The 23,324-nt window shown below is 43.2% G+C and overlaps 2 protein-coding genes across 2 annotated transcripts; one reads left to right on the forward strand and one right to left on the reverse strand.

The window, feature by feature from the left end:
- Positions 1-4,008: 4,008 nt before the first annotated feature.
- LOC306699582 (uncharacterized protein) lies at positions 4,009-6,839 on the reverse strand. Its single transcript, XM_079164225.1, has 2 exons — positions 6,629-6,839; positions 4,009-5,648 (listed from the first exon to the last, which is right to left on the reverse strand). The coding sequence occupies exons 1-2, from the start codon at positions 6,819-6,821 to the stop codon at positions 4,615-4,617; spliced, it is 1,227 nt and encodes a 408-aa protein (XP_079020351.1). The 5' UTR covers positions 6,822-6,839; the 3' UTR covers positions 4,009-4,614.
- Positions 6,840-14,092: 7,253 nt separating this feature from the next.
- On the forward strand, positions 14,093-23,316 carry txlng (taxilin gamma). The gene is made up of 11 exons (XM_079162380.1): positions 14,093-14,131; positions 16,092-16,190; positions 16,681-16,828; positions 17,256-17,347; positions 17,601-17,771; positions 18,728-18,922; positions 19,378-19,497; positions 19,604-19,678; positions 19,823-19,915; positions 20,020-20,115; positions 20,672-23,316. The coding sequence occupies exons 2-11, from the start codon at positions 16,098-16,100 to the stop codon at positions 21,062-21,064; spliced, it is 1,476 nt and encodes a 491-aa protein (XP_079018506.1). The 5' UTR covers positions 14,093-14,131; positions 16,092-16,097; the 3' UTR covers positions 21,065-23,316.
- Positions 23,317-23,324: the final 8 nt, after the last annotated feature.

The following is a 23,324-nucleotide window of genomic DNA, read 5'->3' on the forward strand; positions in this document are numbered from 1 at the left end:
TAGTAGAGTGTGATACTAGACTCGTCGGAGGTGAGCCGCGCCTCGCCTGGAAAGTGGACGAGAGAGCAAAAGGTGTTGACAAAAACTGCGGACAGTTTTCAGCTGCCTTCAGAGAATAAACAGGAAGTCACATAAATAGTTATATCCTGATAGATACGATCTGTAGCGCTCATCTCAAACTTACTACTTGCTCACTTCCTCTTCAGTGCAGCTATTCACAGTCGCCGCTAGGAGGTGCTAAAGGACATACAAAATAAGAGAGTATGGAGAATTAAATGACCCCAACTTCTACTACTCTGGAGTCCAGGAATTAAATTAAACACTGTGCAACATTTTAATTGAAACTAACTGGTGGTCAAAATCATAGCTGATAAACATCAGTATCCATTATTACAAAATGGAAAAACAAACCAACGAAAACCTTAAAGAGAGGGCCAAACCCCCAAGACCAGACAAGGAGGAGATTAATCAGACAGGCGATGAAGAGTCCAAAGATGACCGTTAAAGAGCTGGAAAAGTCCATAGGGAGGATTTGAGTTTCTGTCCATGAGACCACTTTAAGCCACTCAGTTCATTTGGTAGTTGTAAAAAGATAGAAAAGCTACAGAGCACTTAAATTAGCAATGCCAGCTCGTGACATATAACACAAGCTAATGTTACCACAATACCACATTAGCTTTCTATTGAGTCCAGTCTGCATAAAGCTGCTAATACTGAGCGTACTAAGTTAGTCCCCAGTTGTAATTATTCAAGTCAGTGTATCATTTTTGTAACAAAACAAACTGAAACAAAAATGGACTAAAGTCTGATTTGCCCGTATGCATCTTACTGTGATGTAAATATTTCATTTTCCACTCCATATATCATGCATTAGCTGATCATCAGTGATATGTAAAGTTTCAAAAGAGAGAAATATAAATCAGAAACCATAACATGAAATACTCCTGTAATCGCTTTACTTTTCATGGAGGTTTTTAATGCAAGAAATTGGAGCCCTCATAGTGATATGAAAACACATTTGTTTTGGTTTGGGGGCATCATTTCTTCCAAATTTGAAGTCGACGATTTAGAAAACAAGATGGCGCCTGGGCCTTTTATTTTGAAAAATAAAACTTTTCTTGCGATGGTGTCTTGAGTCTGTTCTTCTGTGCACATGGTTGAGTTTGTTGTTGAAGGTTTGCTTCACATGTATGTGAAGCTGTTACAAGTCATTTCAAGTTCAATGTTTATATTACCGGAGATTAATTATATATTAATTCATTACAATTTTCATAAATGGGTCAAATCACAGCAGCATGTCAGTGATGTTATGAGCCTGAGTGAAGGAGATGATGTACAGCCAGAGCTGCTCTGTGTTCAATCATCGCTCTACTACACACAGTACTGTATCCTCACATGTGATTTAGTATTTTAGTTTAGAGGCAGAAGAATGGAGAGCGGTTTGTCATGCAGTGACCGTGCATGTCCGAGATTTACAACTCACAAACTGTGAGACTAACCAGTATTAAATTACCTATTAAACGCTATGGAAGCGCAGGCGTTTGTTTGGTTATTCATATGTTTTTTATATATATATATTACCGCTTTGTGGTCTCACAGATAACTGTCTAACAAAGAACTTGTAGATCAAAACGTTGCTTCAATAGAAAAAGTGGTGTGAAGAGTAATCCTTATTCTAGTGTGAATGCAGCATCACATGACTCTCATCCTGTCAGATGTAGTGCAGAATGTGACCTTTTCATACATTTCCCCTCCCTCTCCCTCCTCTCCCTCCTCTCCCTCCTCTCCCTCCTCTCCCTCCCGCTGGCCAGGTTATAGGTAGAAGAAGAGATATGTTGTTGGTTTGGATGATGACGCTGTGTTTCAGGTGCGTGAGCCTCACATATGGAAACACTGGTGTTTTCTGGGCCCTGATTCTCGGGCTCCACTTCTGGTGGGGAGAGAAAGACCACGACGAAGAAATCAACGCTGTGGGTTTGGACGATGTGCCCGAGCCTCACAGATGTGATGGAGTGGGATGATTTGCACAATCATCCCACTCCAAACAAACAAAGTAACAATCACCGTTAGACCATAAATATCATTAAAGCATACGCACTAATGTTGGCAGAGCTGGTTTCAGATACTGTGCACATTTTAAATGGGATTAACTTCCAACTGCCCTCAAACTAGAGTCGTATACACCACTTTGGGGATTTTAAAGCTTATTATTATCTGAATTTTCTTTTTTATGATTATTTTAATTGTTTCCTGTTTATACGTAGTGGTGTTGTTTCTGTTTAGCTGATTGTGTTCCTGAGGTCCTGATCTCAATGAGACAGCTTGATTAAATAAAGATTAGTGTTTTTTTCAAAACTTCCCCCCAAAAAAAGAAAATAATCAAATGTCTCCATCACAGTTTCCTAAAGGTGCTTGCTGGGTTAATATTATCATTATCTAAAATAGTTGCCGATTCATTTTCTGTCAACCGACTCATTGATCATTGAACACAGAGGGGACTATTGACTCAAAATAAGGGATGTCTCACTCATCCGGATCCTTTACCATTGCGTATCTACTCTTCTCAGTCTGATGTTGTTGCCATATTTGTTTATCATTGTCCCCTAATAAAACAGCACATGCACACTTGAATAGTAGACCTATAAATTCCTAGCTTCTGGCAATCACCCTTTTACAATTTCCCTGCATTTCCATCATATCCTATGAAAAAAAAAAGTGTGTTTCTTCAGAAAGCTAACAGTACCCATGCCCAGTACTCCTTTTAAGGTGCATCATGCAACCCTTTTTTGATACATTCGGTTGATTATTTTCCCCAAATAATACACTTGACGTCTGCTTTACTGACACTAATGTGCATATCTGTGTTTCCTTTCTTTAAACCCTCTCATTCCCACTCACCCCATACATCTGCTGGAACCCACAGTATATGGGGCGACTGTGGTAGAGCAGGGTCGAATCAGAGGATTGGCGGTTCGATCCCCGGCTCCGCTAGTCCACGTCAATGTGTCCTCGATGCCTACAGTGTATGAATGTTAGTTAGTCCTGATGGACAGGTGGCACCTTGCATGGTAGCCCCTGCTATCAGTGTGTGAGTGGGTGTGAACGGGAGAATGATGACATGTGGTGTTAAAGCGCTTTGAGTGGTCGGAAGACGAGAGAAGCTCGACACAAGTACAGTCCATTTATCTTGACGGCTGTTTGAATGAAAAGACCTAAAACTTGTTATTGGGCTGAAGAGGAGTCGGAGCAAATCAACACCTTTTATACAGTAGTTATTTCCACCCATCATAGTAAAACCAGCACTGCCATTATCTCCACTGTGTAAACCCCCCAAACTATTGGATGTTCTTCTGTTGATTCCTCTTCCTTTATTGCCGCCCCAAATCCTGTCACTCCTGTCTCAGGTTTCTTTAGACCATCTGTGTAAAATCATGATCCTCTTTCATTACATAATATTTAAATGCACTTACCAAATCAACTTCATCTTTTTTTTAATCGACCTCTAACAAATACCAGTCTATATCAGGCCACACAAGCGTCCATGGAGCCATCACCGGGTAAACTACTGAAGGGCTTATCCTTAGATCAAACACTTCCAGTTCTCTTGCAATGTCATTGTCTACCCGACCAAAGTTATCCCTCTGACTCCTCCCATTCTCCCAGACCACCTGCAGCACTCATTTTACAGGGTGGGAATCCATGTGTCCCTGTAAATTAGTCCAGTAGTTTGCCATCAGTTGCTTTCTCCTTAAATCCAGCGGCGTGTCTCCCATTTCTACCTGCAGGGCAGGCTCTGCTACAACTTGATGGGTAACCTACAAAATAAAAGCCCTACTTTTTTTTTTTTATTATTGAAATCTTAATTCCTGCAGTTTATAAATTATTCCCATTTTAAGTTACCGTCCATCTTTTCCACGTGTAATGGGTGTGGGTTGGACATGGAAAAAGACAACTCAATTGATTGTTTTCCAACATTTATTTACTCCTGCAGAAGACAAAATTCAGCCCATTAACTGCCTTCTGATCTTTCTCTGCACCTCTGCTCCCTCCGCAATAAGTCAAATGACAATGTGTGATTATATTTGAGTTTTTTTTACAATTAGATACATTCTTTTGATATTACAGTATGTACTAAGTTCAGGATGCACATTACTAGACATGGGATGTTAAAATGACCAGGAAAACACCTAACCTAAATCACAACAACCCATTTCCTCAAAACCATTAAAAACAATTCATACAAGAGGAAAAACAGGGACACCTGGTGGGTAAAGTGAAAAGGTGCGTAGGACTGGAACAGCAACATAACATCACAAAAAGGAAAACTCACACTTGCAGAAGTCAATGCATAAACATTGCCTTCTGGTATTCTTCTGCAATTGTGTATCTAAGCAAAATAACTTTACACAAGAAGATATTTACATCAGCAAAAAGGGAAACTGAGGCCCCGTTCTGGATCCAGACCTGGGAGTGGAGCTTGCTGGTGAGGGTCTGGTTTCGGGGACATGAGACATAATGGTTCAACCAGGAACAACCCGAAAAATCTACATTGAGCCACCGCCCTATAGGCCCACCGCTCACAGGGATATGCGGAGGGGGGATTGGGTAAAAGGGCTAAAGGGGATTCTTTCCTGTGTGAGTTTTCACGTGAACCTTTAGCTCTGCATTGCGCATAAATCCTTTATCACAAACTGAGCAGCTGAAAGGTCTCTCTCCTGTGTGGGTTCTCATGTGATCCTGAAAAGTTTGTTTCAGTCCAAAAGACTTCTCGCAAACTGAGCAGCTGAAAGGTTTCTCTCCTGTGTGGATTCTCATGTGTGTCTGTACAGTTGAACGCTGGCGGAAAGATTTCTTACAAACGGAGCAGCTGAAAGGTTTCTCTCCTGTGTGGACCATCATGTGTGTCTTTACATGTGAACTCTTGGAAAAACATTTATTGCAAACTGAGCAGCAGTAAGGTTTCTCTCCTGTGTGGATTCTCAAGTGTGTCTTTAAAGTTGAACGCTGGTTAAAAGATTTCGTACAGATTGAGCAGCTGAAAGGTTTCACTCCTGTGTGGAATATCAAGTGTCTCTTCAGATTTCGACTCTTGCCAAATGTTTTCTGACACTCGGAGCATCTAAACAGTTTCTCACCAGCGCTACATCGTGAATCACTGACAAGGACTTCATCAGGTTTCACAGAGTTTAAACCTGACTGAGGTTCTCTGGTCTCCTTCCAATCACCACTGTCATCTGTCTCAGGTTCAGAGGAGTCTCCAGTCTTGTCATCAGTATCTGGTTCTGGATGTCGATCTGGATCCAAGCTCCTGTCTGGTTCTGGTCCTCCACAGTCCTCTTCACCAGCTTCTGTTTCCATCTGTTCAGTTTGTCTTTGATGAAGCTGGAAGGACTGAGCTTCCTCTTCAGCATCTTCACTCTTCACAGGAGTGAATGAGAACTTGACATCAGCCTCCTCCAGTCCTTGAAGCTGCTCTCCCTCCTGACTGGTCCAGAGTTCATCCTGTTCCTCTTTAACGTGTGGGGGCTCTGGGTACTCCTGGTCCTCTTTAACGTGTGGGGGCTCTGGGTCCTCCTGGTCCAGACTGGAGCTCCACTCCTGCTGCTCAGGGGGAACCTCTTCTTTAACCACCAACAGCTGCTGGACATCTGCAGGAAAGCAGTAAACACACACAGAGACGTTACAAAGAAATGTTAGTATTGAGCAAATAGTCTCCTGTACATTTCCTGCCATCATTCCCTCTTACACTCCCTGTGCACAGTTACCAAACAGACATAACGACACAAATTGTAAAGACACAACGCACCAGCAGCAATGAGGTCATCAATAGTTTACATGGCAAGTGTGGCACTACCCAACATTGTTAAGTATTCAAAGAACCTGCATCCTCCATAAAGTCCGGCGGAGATTTTATCACGTGGGCAGTTATAGGTGACTAATGTACGTAAACCTGCCACCGTAGAAACAGTGGATAGAACCTTCAGAAGCAGCCACAACGTAACCGTGGACGTGCATCATCGGTGCGCTCCGTTTCTGAATTAACAGCACTCCACCTTGGTAGTCAGCCGTAGAACATCCATGTAAAGATGATGAAACTGAAATGTGACAACAACAACAACACAATCTGAACTAATAAACTTAGACTAGAGACTGCTCTCAGGAACCTATAGGTCAAGGTTGAACCCCCCCAGCCCACCCACACACACACACATTAATCATTTCAGAATTCAACAAGCTGCAAAATCCACGTGGTGTTATCAAAGAGTACACACTTGTATTTTAAGTTGACATATTTTCTGTCATATTGAAGCGGAGAGAACAGATCAGAAGAAGAAGAAACAGATTCATTGCAACCGAATCTCACTCCAAACTACATTGAAAAGTTAGCAGCCGGGGCATGAAATTGTCGTTTGACCCCCATGTTAAGCAGCTGTCCAGATCATGTTTCTTCCACCTAAGAAACATCAGTAAACTGAGATCTGTTGTATCAACTCCTGAACTAGAGATGATCATACACGCGTTTATCTCTTCAGGCATCGACTACTGTAACACACTTTTCACATCACTTTTTGTATTGTATAAATACATTTGATTATTATTATGAAGAGAAGAAGTAAAGTGAAACCACCTGCTCTCTGTTTCCGGACTCCCGAGTTGAAAACAGCGTCCAGTAGTTTCTGTTGTCGCTCGTTCTCCTCTTTTGAACGACAAAGTTCCTCCTCGTGCTCTGCTATCGTTCTTTCAAACAGACCAAATATCTCTTCAGCAGCCGCAGTTAGTCGCTGGTTGAGTAAAGATCTCAGCACTTGGACTTTAGACATGTTCACTAAACCACAGAAACGTTTCCTTCTTTTGGTTTACTTCTTCTTCTTCGGTGGTATTTAACGGTAGCTTGCATCCTTTTTGTAGCATTACTGCCATCTTCCGGTTTCAGTCAGTCGCTATGTTCCCAACTACTAAACTTTCCCCATCAGTCCCGTTGCTCGCAAGAAGTCTGTAAAGCACCTTCTTCCCAGATTACTACATCCCCACTCCAGGATATTATTCAGCTCTCTTCCTCTCATCCCTAGTCTTTGCATTTCTCCCAGCATGCCCCTCCTTTCTGAACTATGTCTAATACAGGTGGGGATAACATGCTGTACAGTTTCTGGTTGCTCTAGAGTGAATTGACATTATTTTTAATAAGAGATCTTGTCGAGTATTGGACATAACTGACTTCAGACTAACGAGTGCAGACATGGAGTCACTGCAAATAAGGACTTTGCCTGGTCTGTGTTGGTTAACCCACTCTAGGGCCCAAACAATTGCATACAATTCAACTGTATACACAACAAAATAATCCAAAGTGCGTTTAAATATTTCAAATGTGTGACTAGGAACTGCAACAGCAGATCCTGTACTGTCTGTAGCTGGGTCTTTTGATCCATCGCTAAAAACATGCACATGCTCTGAGTATTTTTGATCTGTGTACTCATAAAACTCACTCACTAAATCAGTATTTTTATGTCTTACCTTAATTTGCAGCAACTCCATGTCCACCTCTGGTTCTTTAAGCAGCCACACAGGAGTTCAAAATGACAGTAGGGCAAAGCTCTATATCAGAGACTCCTAGGCTTCTTGCTGTTGCTTCTCCTAGCCAGCCAAAATGTGTCTTTGGTACTTTATTTCTTTCCCAACATGCCTATACTCTTTTAGTTGGATGATTATCTTCATGACCTCTCCGATTTATCCAATAATTAACCAACAGTTGTTTTCTGCAAAGACACAATGGCATTTCTCCTGCTCTCCTCGGATGGCGCACACACAGGTGATGTTCTTACTGCACCTATACAAATTCTGAGGGCCCTGGTCTGGATAACATCTAGCTGTTTAAGTGTGGTTTCTGATGCTGAACCATATGCTATACTACTACAATCTAATTTGGATTTAATTAGAGCTTTGTAAATGTGTATCAGAGATGCTAAGTGTCTGCTCCCCAGTCCAACCCGACCAGACTTCTGGTTTTACAGCGGTTGGCATCCATCTTATTGGTGCATTACCGCCACCTTCTGCTCCGGAGTGTGGATCAGACAATAGACTTACACTCTTTACCCCAAAACAAACAAAACAAATTATAATAATAGAAAAAATATAATAAATGTGTTCCTTAAGAAAGCTAACAGTACCCTAACCTGTGCTCTCTCACCCGTGCTCAGTACTCCTTTCAGTGTGCATTCATGCACCCCTAATTCCCTCACATTATTCCTCATCATCTCTCTGCATCTCATACTCCCTACAACTCACCACTACACTGACTCCTCTTCTCCACATCCCTCACAGAACCCTGTGTGGTGTTTCCCTATCATTTTCAGTGTTTTGTTTAGTGCACTATGGCCCAACCGTTACCTTGTCAACACCGTTTCCATTCTCCTGTTCCAACTTCCTACCCTGGTAACTTTGACAATCTTTTGAATATGATATACATGTCTCCCTTTCTCCTCTTTGTCCCACCTATTTTGTCAAATTTGGTTGATATTTTTCCAGATAATACATTTGACCTCTCCCTTACTGATCTTCATTTCTATGTTTCCTTTCTTTAAAGCCCTCTTTGCCAACTCATCCGCCCTCTCATTCCCACTCACCCCTACATGTGCTGGAACCCACAGGAATCTAACCTGACCTCACTGATTAGTTATTCTTGTAGCTGACTGAAGGACTTCATACATTATGCCTTGACGGCTGTTCGAATGAAAATACCTTAAACTTGCCAGGGCTGAAGATGAATCAGAGCAAATCAACACCTTTTCCTGTCTTGTACTGCCACCATCTCCACTGTGTAAGCCCCTAGACTGTCAGTTGTTCTTCTGTTGATTCTAAGTCCTTTAGCTGGTATTGCCGCCCCAAATCCTGTCACTCCTGTCTCAGGTTTCTTAGCACCGTCCGTGTAAATCTGTGTATAATCACTGTACTCTTTCATTACATAATATTCAAATGCACTTACCAAATCAACTATACCTTTTTCTTTTCTTTTGACATCTAACAAATACCAGTCTAAATCAGGCCAAACGAGTAACCATGGAGACATCACCGGGTAAACTACTGAAGGGCTTATCCTTAGATCAAACACTTCAAGTTCTCTTGCAATGTCATTGTCTACCCGACCAAAGTTATCCCTCTGACTCCTCCCATTCTCCCAGACCACCTGCGGCACTCCTTTTGCAGGGTGAGAGTCATGGTGTCCCTGTAAATTAGCCCAGTAGGTTGCCATCAGTTGCTTTCTCCTTAAATCCAGCGGCCTTTCTCCCCTTTGGTGATGTTTCAAATGCTCCCCTACATACTCTTCATGTCTGTGCCTGAACCACATCCAATTTACCAATTAGAGATTTGGCTGCTGATCCGCTATGCTGCCGTAATCCAACACAGATCTTATCAAGGCCACATACATGGTTTTTAATTCTGAACAACTGGCTCCCCATTCCCTACCAGTCACACATCTCATCACATTTATTACTTTTTTGCATTTTTCCTCTATTCTTCTGATATGGTCTGCCCATGTTAACCGTGCATCAAAAAGAACTCCTAGAAATGTAAATGTTGCAACCCTTTCTAAGTCTTTCCCATACATCCTTAACCTCATCCCATCCTTGATTCTTTTCCTGGTGAAAAAGACTGTTTGTGTTTTTTCAACTGAGAACCTAAACCCCCAATCACACCCCCATTCCACCACCTCATCAACTGATTCTTCTACTTTTCTGACTACATGTTCCATGTTCCTTCCTTTTTTCCACAATGTCCCATCATTAGCAAACAGAGACCTACCTATATCTACTGGTAACTTTGTGAATATGTCATTAATCATAATGATGACGAGTAGCGAGCTAATCACACTACCTTGAGGCGTACCATTATCAACCATGTATTGATTTGACATGTCTGACCCAATCCGTACTTGAATTTTTCAGTATCTTCTTATTTCAGTCTCTAGCCTTATCACAGAGTCCCTTCCTAAAACCACTCTGAAAACTTGCCAGTATTCCTCTCTTCTCAAGCTCAAATAAAAATCTTTCTGTTATCATCCTTTCCATTATCTTACATATATTAGAGGTAAGTGCTATTGGTCTGTAGCTGGTGGGTTTAGATGGATCTTTGCCAGGTTTTCTAATCGCACTCAATACTGCCTCTTTCCATGCGCTCGGTAACCTTCCTTCCCCCCAGACTCTGTTATAAAGGCACAGCAGCTTCAAGACCGCTCCTTTTCCCAAATGCCTTAGCATGACGTAGCATACCTGATCATCCCCTGGCGATGTGGGTCTTGATCATTTATTGCTCTCACCATCTCTGCCAAAGTAAAAGGATCATCAATTTCATCATGTGTGTCCTCCCTCCTGTCGAACACATCTGGATGCTGATTCATTCTTTCCCTTCTCCTTCTTTCTTCTTCCGACACCTTATCTGAACCATGAATCTTCACAAAAGCCTTGGCCATTATCTCTGCCTTATCCCTATTGGAGATCGCTGTTTCCTTGTCAGATGTCAAAATTCCCTTCTGTCTCCTCCCATCGTCTTTATCATTCCCCATAAACTCCTGGGTATAGATCCTTTGGCTGCCGTAATAATTGGTGAAGTTATGTCCTCTATATCTCCAGACATGTCGGTCTTTGTCATTGTTATCTCAGTTAGCCTTTGGAACTTATCCCAGTTTGCTTTTTGAAAGATCCACTTTGGGATTCTACCTCCTGGTCTGACTTCCACTCGTTCTCCTATATCAAACATCTTCTTTTCGTTTCACTGAAGCGTGATGGTTATATGACAGTTTCCCATTTCTTTACACAGCCCTTTGCATTGTTATTACTGCAAGGCCTTTTGAGTAGCAAGGGTTGGGTAGTAGAGGGCAGACAAGGCAGTGCTCCATAGTATGGTCTGCTTCTCCACATTCACTGGTGGTTGGGCCAGTCTTGTAGCCCCATCCAACCAGAGCAGCTTTTAATCGTTGCGTTCCCGTTCTGAGGCGGTTTAGTGTTTTCCGTTGAGCCCATGGTGCTTCTGGGCCAGGGGGAAGGTTTTCAGTGGGGGGTAGTCCCATGGCAGTTGGAGGAGGGTCATCCACAAGCTTTTCCCTCCAGAGTTGGATTCTGGTTTCTTCCCGAGACGTTGTTAGGGGCTGGACATGGCTGAGAAAGCTTCTTCTTGACTTTAGGCGTTGGGCCGGAGGGTGACATCCATGGACGAGATGGCGTTCATCACGAGTAGATTTTGTTTTCTCGACTCGGCTGGCAACTTCCCATCTCATATCAGTAGGGGCAATGCCAGCGAGGAGGTGAAGGTTGCATGTGTTGGTGGGTTTCAAGCAGCCAGTGATCAGGCGGTGCTGGGTCAAGTTTCTTGGCATGGGTTGACCTCTCCCAAACAGGACATGCATATTTTGCAGAGGAATAGCACAGGGCCTGAGCAGTAGATCTTAATGTGTGTGCTGTGGCTCCCCATTTGAAGTTGGTCAGTTTCCGTAGAATGTTGTTTCGGGAACCGACTTTGGATTTTGTATTGTTGATGTGCTCTTTAAAGGAGAGAGTATGATCCAGGGTTACTCCAAGGTAAACAGTATCAGTATCAAACATGAAACTGGGTAATTATCACTGCCTAGCTGTCTAAACTTCCCATTTACTTACAAATACATTAGACACTAATGTGATATGCTGACTCTGTGCCTGTAGTTATGTTTGTCCTTGTTCCTCTACCATCATTCATACAGATCAAATCTCTATCATCCATCACATCTTCAGTCACCCTTCCATTTGTATCTGTTTGCAGACCCCACATTGTACTGTGCACATTGAATTAATTATAACCACCTGCTCTGCTTTTTCCCACACTTCCACCACTATATGACTGTCTCCCTTTTCCAGTACCCTATATGAAATACCTTGTTTGATGAATGTAGCACAACCTCCCCCTGCCCCATGATCTCTGTCTTTCCCTATCACTGAATATCCATGTATTACAAAATCTAAAGTAGGTTTCAACCAAGTCTGCTGTACACACATTACCCCCGGTTTTCACATCCATTTCTTTAATGAAATGCTGAATGTCATCTTTAAGAGCCGGGGTATATAAAAGAAAACTCCAAAACATACAGTAAATACACACAACTCTCACTTGGATGTACTGTCTCTTATTTAAAGTTTATTGGTTGTTGACCCTGGCTTCTGTTTCTTCCCCAGTACTTTTTTTTTTATTTTGTATATATATATTTTATATTTATTTAATTATAGACTGTTGCCTGACATTTTAGAATCATTGTTTATAGAAGACTCCAACTCTGATAGAGTAGATGTTCACAAATGGTCACTGTTAACGTACAATCATGAAGAAATGCATGCTGGGTAGCTCCCGAGTAGCAGATTTATACCTCACTAACACACATCTGAACAAGAGGCAGCAGCCAAAGAGCTCTAATGACAGAATTCCATTATCTACTCTATTTTGGGTCAAGACTTTAACTTTAATGCTATTGCAAGTGTTTTTTTTACTTGTTTTTTAATTTATAAAAATGTGAAATTCACTGAACTAGCAGAAATGTATTTATATTTTATCTTGCCAAACACTGGACAAACCGTGTCTCCACCGCTGTGTTCCCGACTGCGCATTTCATTATAAACTGGGCGCACTTGGCACAGGGTTCACTCGGAGATTTGCCAACTTTGCAGCTCAGAAATATAAATTTGAACTGCTCAGCAATCCGTTTGCAGTTGACGTGGAAAGAGCACCTGTGCACATCCAATAACACACTCAAGGCAAAGTGATTCTGTGGGCGCTGCAGTTTCCAAGCTTCATCCCCGAAATGATGCCTCAACTCAACCTACATGCTGCTCAAACGCTCTGCATGTTTGGAAGCACATACCTGTGTGAGCAGCTTTTCTCTGTGATGAACAAAAACCCACACAGGATTCGTCTCACTGATGCACACCTTCACTCCATGTCTGGGTTAGGGTGGATGGCTTCTTTTTAGTATGATGTGGTTATGTTTCAGTTATTTTGGCACAAAACTCAAACGATTTATTTATTTAAACCTACAAATTGACAACGCTTTTGAAGAGAGGGTCTCGTGATCAGGTAATGAAGGAAGACACGCTATTATAAGACCGTACGGCTGATGTTGTCCTTTGGTGCTGCATTAAAAGAAAATACATACATGCAGCCCAGAAAAAAAATCATCATTTGGCACACACTGCAAGTGCTGATGCAGTGATCTGTGGTGACCTATTGAACTCTCTGGTGCTTTTAATTCCATGTGTGGGATAAATAAAATGATTTGTATTCTCATCTGCTGGACCTATTTGGTTTTGCTTTCTGATATGAGTTATTCATTTGCTGCATACTCTACATACAGTATTCAAATATTCATTTCCATTTGTGTCATACAACTTACACAGGAGGAAAGATAATGAGCAGCATGGGGATTTGTAGTCTCCTGACTATGCCACTCATTTCAAACTCTACAGTTTACCCTCTTTCAAGGGCAAATTTGATGACATCAAAATAAAGAGTTGCAGTTATACCAAGAAGATGATTTTAATTGAATGAAACGCTTTGATACTAAGTACGCAGTTTTTGTAATTGTTGATGGGAGTTTGTTTCCTCCATCTCTGACGTCTGAAAAAGACGAGCTCGGAGATCTTTGCTTTTGCTTTTGACTTTGGCAGCATCAAGTTAATGTTATTACCACCGGAATTATAAGGTTGTTACTTTCAAATTAAAAGCCTCAAACAAATGTGCCGTTAGCATGTGCAAAAAGACAGTTGCAATCACATGTGATGGGTATGGTGCAGTTTGTGTGATTGTATGTATTAGCTGGGAAATTCATGAATATTATAATTAGCCTAATAATTTCAGATTCATTAAAATGCGGTATTTACATCACATACTACAGAAGCGAACAAGGCCAATCAATGTTTATGATAAGGATTATTATTTTTACTTAAACGGCAAAGAGTAAATCTGTGATTAAAAACGTTGGGGGGGGGGGGGGGAAACATGCTCGATAGCCGCTATAGCGTTAGTTTGAAAATATTCAACCGGACGTTGTACTTGTTATGGGACAGTCCCCCATTAGCTTGATAACCGTGTCCTGCTTCCATCCAGTGAAAAAACACAGGTAAACGCTCTAGCTATTTCAGCAACGTATTTGGGGTTTCTGGTATTGTATCGTGCTAATTTTACACAACTTCAGTGTAGTATGTAGACCTGTCAATATTGGCCGGAACGTGTAGCTTTCGCTTCATTTGCCGAAGTAAAGTTCACTTCTAGTGTTAGCCAGCGGGGCTAGCCACCAACTAGCTGTTATCACACGATTAGCATTAGCTGTGCTAGCGATAGCAAACTTGTTATGTTACGTTAGAAATGTGCTTTACACTCTCCCGGCTAACGGCTGTTAACCAACAAGCTGCGCTCTGTACCTACACTGCAAACGTTAACTGCTATTTAGTAACAGTTAAACAGTGACATGCTTGCTGTGCGTGTAGCTAAGTGGTGTTAGCTAGCTAACAGGAACAGTCCTGTGTCGATGGAACGTCACACCAGACTCCCTCTGAAACCCAAAGATGTATCATCACCCCGTTGATCTAACAAACCACTTTTGCCGATTCTACACCAGTTAATGGCGTTAGTAACATGTAGAATGATGAACCACGATATTCGGCATAAGTGTTATAAAACAGGTGCGTACCCCTTTAGTAATTACACTTTTTTAAGTTGGTAGACGTTAGCAGCCTACCCGGGATCAACAGAAACCCCGGTCAAGTATGCTACGTTTAAAGATCTTACGTTATGCCCTATATGTGTGTTTCTTTTAGGAGATGGAGGTTTAAGAATGCCGTTTTGTTTTCTAAAAGGATATCACCCTAAAGTGTTCTTCATGTCGATTTAACCTCGCATGTAACGTTAGTAGCTTAGCTAAGCTAGCAACGTAGCTAACGTTCGGTAACATGTTTTCCGTGCTTGCCAGTGTCGGTGAGTTATGCAGGAAACTGCAGCGATTCTATGACACGACCCGCTGGGGGGATCGTCTCTTTTTTTCCCTTCCAACTCTCAACGCTCCAAAATACTTAAAGCGTCCACCACAACCACATAGTAACTCCTAACATTCTCAACAGCAACGCTGGTGTGACAGGTGTGTTAGTGTTTGACCGGCTGGAAGTGAAAGCTACATAGTTATCCTAGAGAACAACGAAAAGTAAACGTTCGGTAGGCCCGGGATGCTGGGTCGTCTGGATGCATCATGGCCATATCATAGTGGGGTTTGGCGTGCCGTGCGCAGTGCTGACATTTGTCACTGCCGCTGTGGAACACACGCGGTCGACCTGCTGTCCGGTGTCATAGCATCGCTAAAACGGTGTTAACGTGGCTTATTTCTTTTTTGTCACATGGCAGCGACTGTCTCAACCACTGTAAAAGCGAAGCACCCTTCCTGAGAAGTTGTATTTTTTTTTAAAACATTGTATTGTTGACATCTACTGTATCCAGCCCTGTTGTGGTTAGCCTGTAGCTCATCAATGTAGAGGTGTTGCCTTCAGGTCCTTGTTTATATATATATAAAAATAATATTTGACCCGCCCTGAAGGAAACAGTGCTTACTGGAAGCCCCATCAAAAAAACAAACCAAAAGATGGAAAGGAGTGTTTCTCTCCCTCTGACGATCTACATACCATATATGGGCTCTTACTGTTGACTTTTGAGAGATGCAGATAATTAATAAATAATATAACCGAGCCCTACAGGATAGAATAGACTGTGGTGATATGTCTCCTAGTGAAGTGTCTTGGTGTCCGTGAGCCTCATGGCTGTATGATTCAAACAGAATTTCTGGATCACATGTTATCACCTCACTAATGCCTGAAGAAGTGCACACACACACACACACACACACACACACACACACACACACACACACACACACACACACACACACACACACACACACACACACACACACACACCATTGACTATGTTCAGTCTGAATGCGACTCCCGCTACCCATCATTACATACTAGTATTTAATCATGCCCGTAATGTCATTTTTGTTTTCTAACAATTGTGGCGTCATTATGAATCTCCAGCTTGCGATGGAGACGACAGGAGTTTGTGAGATCGACGTGGCGACCAGGAGAATAGTGGGAGGTAGTGACTCTCCACCCGACCTGGACAGCCCATGTCAGGTAAACAAACACTACCCACTTGGTTGTTTTTTTTGTGGATGCTTTCGGGCTGGTCATATTTCAAGTAACATTACTGTTTTTAAATGTTCAGACAGTTGCAATAAATTAGCTGCAAGCGTTTCTCTAAAAGTATTGGGCATTAAAACCATACTTTTTTACGAATCCCCTTCTGTATTTGCCGTAAGCCAACATTCTCAAATGTGTTAAATGCTCTCTAAACACACGCGAATGTAGACACACTTTTGTCTACATAAAATTGTCTAACACGGGCAGCAGTTTTGGTTGAAATCAGGAACTGTCTCTTCAGAAAATATGTAAAACAAGAACTCAAATTTGCCCAGACGTTTCGGTTCTTGTCCGTTTTTCATACTCTAGTGAGCAACATGTCCCTCCAGCAACGGGCGCAGCTTCTTCATCGGAGCTGTCATGTGGAAAGAGCTCTCCAATGTTGTGTTACAGCTGCTTTGTGGTCGTATGTGTGTGTTATCAGGAGGAGGTCGCAGAGTTTGGTTTGGGCTTGTGCTGTGCCGAGGAGCAGAGGGGGGAAACCCCGGGCAGAGAGGACAGTCCCAGCGACCTGGGGGAGGCGGAGCTCGACCCCGGAGGGGACCTGAAGACCGGAGAGGACAAGGCGTTCGGTAGGAGCGCTACAATGCATCTCACGAGCACTGAGAGAGACATGCTCCTCGGTACATTTAGCTTTTCATTTCCTCTTCAGCGCCAGAGTCATATTTCTGTAACATTCGCTGGAATAAATGTATCACTTAATACTAGCCAGTACTTGAACAGATAGATGCAATTTGCAGTGTTACGTATTCCATATCTGAATAATAATATAATCAGCAACAGATGTGCATGTAGACATTAGGTATAAGGGTCATGCAGGGCGCCCTTTATTCAATTCAATAGAAATTAAGAAATATATAAGAGAAAAAAAATCCCTGCATGAGCATTTGACTAGTTTTTAGTCTGACTCCCATTCTGTTCAGTTGCAGCCTTATGAATGAATGACGTGTCTACCGGTCCTGTTCAGTGGTTCATGTTGTTGTGTTTTTTTTGTTCCAGGGAAGGAGGTTGTCCTCTTGATGCAGGCTCTGAACTCCCTCGCCACTCCTGAGGAGAAACTAGCTGCTTTGTGCAAGAAATATGCAGACCTGGTACGCTGAATATCTTTTTTAGCATTTGAACACTCAGACTTTGATTCTGAAGATCCGATCAGTCAATTACAAAACAATTTCCCTTTTAACATGTCTTTTATCAAGCACGTCAGGTTTTCATTTTCAACTGTAAATTACATGTGCGACTAATTGACTGTTTTCCAAATGACTAAGTGTGCTATAATTTATCTATGAAAGGTTTAACAACAAAAACCCATAATGCGATCCTTTCGGCTGTGTGCCTTGTGTTCAGTTGGAGGAGAGCCGCTGCATGCAGAAGCGGCTGAAAGCTCTGCAGAAGAAACAGTCCCAGATCGTGAAGGAGAAGGTCCACCTGCAGGGGGAGCACAGCAAGGCCATCCTGGCCCGCAGCAAGCTGGAGAGCCTCTGTAGGGAGCTGCAGAGACACAACAAGACTCTGAAGGTACACCTCGGCCTGCTGCATCCACCCGCCGCCTTGCCTCGTCTGTAACCAGCAGCGCCACTTTGCACCGCCACAAGACAAACAGACACTTAGAAGAAAAGTCTTTTCAGAACATTAGAGCACAACCGAGAGGGTTTAAAAAGGTCAGGAAGGTGAAGATGTAGCTGTATAAGCGAGTGGAAACCTCCGGTTCTGAAAAGTGAAGCTAATCCATTTGTGCTTTAAACCTGCATTCTTTCTAATGGCCATCAGGGGGCGACTCCATTGGTTGTGAAAAGAAGTCTGATTGTATAGAAGTCTATGGGAAAATTACCCTACTTCTCACTTAATTTATTACCTCAGTGAACATGAGTTTATGGTCTCAATCTCTAGTTTCAAGTCTTCTTCAATACAGCATGATGTTCATTGAGTAAGTTATGGTCCAGTTTAGAGTAAAAATAGATCATAAAGCAGAGTATGATTTAGGGCGGAGCTACCTTGTGATTGACAGGTTGCAACCAGAGCCGTATACGGCGTCTACCGCAACGTCACTCCTCCACAGTCCAAATATGGTCACCTCCATTCAACAGTTACAAAGAACAAGGTAGCGACGGCCAAAATCCAAGATGGCGATGGACAAATTGCCGAACTCCAGTCCACAAACCAATGGCTGACGTCACAACAACTGCGTCCACTTCTTATATACAGTCTGAGTACAACTAGTAGTTTACCGCTAACATGACAGATGAACCAGTGGAGTGATGTGGTCTTTGTTTCTCTGACATGGGTGCTCCTTTCTAATTCTTGTCACCGTCGACTAAAATTCGCCTCCAGCTTCTGATACTGCAGGACCGGTTTGAAGCATAAAACATGCGTGCAGTCCAAGGCACATCGCTTCTCTGCTTACATGATGTCATTTCATTTGTTGCCATTAAACTCCTTGTTGACCCCCCCCTCTCTCATCCCGCCGCCTTCAGGAGGAAAACGGCCAGCGGTCCAGGGAGTACGAGGAGCAGCGGAAGGAGGCCATGCTGCACTTCCAGATGACCCTGAGCGATATCGAGGTGCAGATGGAGCAGCACAGCTCCCACAACACCAAGCTGAGGCAGGAGAACATGGAGCTGGCCGAGAAGCTCAAGAAGCTCATCGAGCAGTACGAGCTGCGAGAGGAGGTACGCTGCGGTTAAAGCAGCCTTCATCACGTGGTCTAGACCTTCTCTGCTAACTCTTGAGACACGTTATCATGTAGAACTTGAATCATGACGGAAAGTAAAAGATGCTTTCGGCCATTTTCGGTAAACCAGAGGACAAAAAGTAAGACAACTGATATTCTTTTAGGTTCTTTATGAGATTTTGAAAAAGAATATGGCAGAAAACAATTATAAAGATAGTCCTGAGCAGAGAATGAAGTTCCCTGTGTGTGTTTTAATACGAGCTTCTCTGTGCTTTGTTTTGGCAGCCGGGTCGGCCCTGCGTGCGCGTTAGCATTCGGTACTGCGTTAGCAGATCAGCTAGCAAGCTAATAATCGCACCGCATGGTTTTAGGTCGCTCGGCAGATGCGAAGAAACGGCTCCCCGCGTCATTAATGTAACTGGTGGAAATGTGACGCGTCCCCCTCTCTTGCAGCACATCGACAAGGTGTTCAAGCACAAGGAGCTCCAGCAGCAGCTGATGGACGCCAAGCTGCAGAGGATCACCGAGATGATGAGAGAGGTGGAGGAGAAGCAGCAGCGAGAGAGGGACTTTGTGAGTACACGCGAGGGTTCAAAGAAGAGCAGAAATGACAAAATCAAGCAATGGTGGTTTTTAACAGTATTCGGGATGATGAACTAACTGACCTGTGACGCTTCAGCTGCTGAAGGACGCCACGGAGTCCAGACGCAAGTGTGAGCTGATGAAGGAGCAAGAAACGCAGCTCAAACAACAGGTGAGTACTCGCACATGCACGCGGGTTCTCGGTGGATGAGAAACACGTTTTTGTTTGGTGGGAATGCACCGTAGAGTCCTTGTGTCCGCCCGGCTGAAAGGTCTGAGAGTGACCTCTCCTCCCCACCTTCTCCTCCCCCCTCAGCTCTCCCTGTACATGGACAAGTTCGAGGAGTTCCAGAGCACCCTGGCTAAAAGCAACGAAGTCTTCACCACTTTCCGACAAGAGATGGAGAAGGTGACTGACGGACTTCCTGTCGGCGGCTGGTGTTCGTGTCTCACTGTTTTGTTGTCCCCCCCTCCTTCCTTCCTGCCCGCTAACTGTCTGGCTTTGCCTCCCAGATGACCAAGAAGATCAAGAAGCTGGAGAAGGAAACGACGCAGTGGAGGACCAAATGGGAAAGCAACAACCAGGCCCTGCTGCAGATGGCCGAGGAGGTGACTCTCCCGATATCCACACTCTTCTCTTTTGCTTTAGGCTGCTTCGGCAGCACGGCAGTAAGACTGACGGAGCAAGCTTTCACCATCCTCAGTGTGTTTGGTGATCCTTTGGATTTTCCTTTAGCGCCACCATGAAGTTTACATTTTTGCTTCAGAGTGAAAAATATCGATAAGTAAGAGGAGGCGCCATGACATCTGGTTCATGTCCCCTCTCTCTCTCTCTCTCTCACTCACTCACTCACTTACACTCTCACACATATATATATATATATATATATATATATATATATATAACTTTGGTGATCCTCTGGCACTAAGCAAGATGTAAAGTCGGCGGTTAAACTGAACTGTTAACATTTATAGTATAATCCATAAAACAATCACTTAACTCAGGATCCACTTGCTAGTTTTTCCAGCGCTTTCAGTCTCCCGTGGCCCGTCTCAAGGCTGAGATGTGATTTAAAGGCCCTGACAAAATAATCTTTTCTTACGGTCCTTTTACTGAACTGAAAATGAACCTCTGACGCTCAAGATCCATTGTGTTGTGTCCTAGAAAACTCTGCGCGACGGCCACTTCAAGGCCCTGCAGGGGAAGCTGGAGCTGCTGGAGCGGCTGTGCAGAGCCCTGCAGAAGGAGAGGAACGACCTCAACAGCCAGCTCAGCCTCCTCCAGGAGCAGGAGGACAAGGGGACCACGGCGCCTCCTGAAGCCCAGCTGCAAGAGCCAGTCGCCGGGCAGGAAGATGAGGAGAAGGAGGACGGGGAGAAGGAGGACGTGGAAGACGTGGAGGGCTCGGCACAGGACGACGAGCCAGAGACGGGGGACGTCCACCAAGCTTCCAGACCACCTGAACTGGACCCCACACCGGCTGCTACTGATCAAACCACTAATGCTGCTGCTGCTACGACAACGAGCCCGCCTGCGGAAACCTCACAGCAGGACTGAAGGAGCCGACGCGGCCCGTGTAGGTGAGGCGGGTGCGATCGTAGGGCTCCACACACCTCCAGCCTAGTTCCATAACAAGCCAGAAAAACGTCTTCAATGGGGATAGAGATTTATTTTCTTCTTCTTTTTTTTTAATTCTAGACTTGCCTCTCCAGGTTTCCACACGGAAACTGAGTCTGTATCATTTTTCTGTGCGACAGTCAAAGAGGAGTGAAATGATTGTATCCAGGATTCTGTTGTAAAACGTTGCCCACCTTTTTACTTTGGATGTAATGATCGGCTTCATGGCGAGCACTTGGTACTTCCTGTTTTTCTACCATAACTGTATTTTCATAGGAAAATTTCCATTGAAGCTGCGCAAAGTCAAGTTTATTTTCTCCCTTCACATGGTCTCTCCCCGTAGTGTCTCTTTGGAAATTCTAGTTTGATTAAATTAAAGTGGGTGTGTCATAGGTCACTTTATGTAGCCTTACTGATCTGAAAAGATGGAGGAAATGGGACGTAGTGTAAAACAAGAGCAAAGTCAGACTTGGGCTTATTTGTCATCCGTATTGGCCACAGGGTATTAGATATCTTTCGATCACATCATACACCAACTCGGATAAGTTTAAGATTTCTTTCGGAATTAAAACAGAAAGTGTCGCATCAAAAATGAATCCGCACGTCCTCGTACACGCAGCCTACTCGCGCGATAGCCGGCGAGCGACCTTACAACATGCTAGTTAGTAGGGTGGTCACTTTATGTGAAAATAATGTAATAATCCATCTCCAATAATCGGTTAGACTAAAAACTCTGAAGTGCATTAGCCTGACAGGCCGTGCGTTTATACTCGAGCAAGACCCAGGCCTGCCATGCTGGTGATTGTTTTCATGACACCAAACCATCTGAGCAGTAACGTGAGGCGGTGTTTTGGATTTTTGTTTTTGTCTTCAACACCAAAGATTAAAAAAAACAAACTTGTGGACAAGAGTGAAGGGGGGGGGGGGGCTTTGTAAAATCAATGCTCGTCACTCAAGTGAGGCGCCACTAATGAAGCATTATATTAACTTAAAGGGACAGTTCTGTCCTCTTACCTGTAGTGCAGATGAAGTGGCGCCCGGCTTGTGGTTAAAGGCGGCAAAAAAGAAAATCTATTTTACAAACTCAACAGCGATGTATCTTTCCAGAAAGTTCAAATGCGGTGATTCTAGATAATCCAGACCTTGTTATGAGCAGTTTTTTTTTGTTTTTTTCCCAACAAACTTCACCCATGATGTGATGTGAAGCAGCTGGTTACTTAGCTGGGTAGTTAACAGATTGGCAATTTGCTCCTCCCCTTCTGTAGTTCACACTTTTAAGGGCGTTTGCTGCCCCCCCCAGTGGTCGATCCATGTGTGCGATTAAAGCTCAGTTTGTTACCACTGACCGAGTCCTAAACTTAAAACCTTGGGTTTGATAGTTTCACCTCCCATGAAATGTAATAAGAGGGAAATACGATGAATTAAGAAAATTATTTTGTTGCTGGCTTGTTGCCCACTTGAGGGACAATAAATAATGTAAAGGCCTAAAAGTTGGTACTTGTGCAAACAACAAAAGAACCATGTAATTTGATTTCCATATGGTCAGCTCAACGGGAGAGCCGAGTCAGGAGTTCTGAAACGCCCTCGACATCTAGGACACTTAACACTGATAGAAGGTTGAATGTGACTTTTCTTTTCTAATGCATTTTAAATAAAATTGATTTCCATCAGTGATTAGGAATAGTATCCACTCAGATGAAAGTCAATCCACGCACTTACATCCTCTGCAGATTGTTTTTATTTATTTTTTTATCCCTGCTCGCTCCACTACTGAGGCAATGGCCCTAAACCTTCAGTATCGTACTTTATTCTCTGCTAACATCACTATTGCTTTGTCTGTATTTGGGATCTGTCTTTCATTTGTGGGAACAATTACAGGACGGATAAAAAAAAAAGAAGTTGCGACAACTGATGTGAACACGTACAGGGTCAGGTGGTGTGTGTACTTTTCTTTGGGCTGAAGTACAGGTCGAGCTTTTCAGCATCCACTTCCTCTTTCTTTGGCGTTGCCCCAGATTGACTCTCAGGTAATGTCAGAATCTACCTCTGCAGGTGAGACTAACTGTGAAAGAAGAGGCGTGAGTCACCATAGCTTCGGAGAGCTCTATTTTTACTAAAAAATAAATTAAAAAAATACGAGCCCACACCCTCTTTGATTGTAAAATGTTCTTAAAGTACTGTCTTGCTTTTCAATAAACAT

This window comes from Pholis gunnellus, assembly GCF_910591455.1.
Source record: "Pholis gunnellus genome assembly, chromosome: 1".
Classification (NCBI taxonomy): domain Eukaryota; kingdom Metazoa; phylum Chordata; class Actinopteri; order Perciformes; family Pholidae; genus Pholis; species Pholis gunnellus.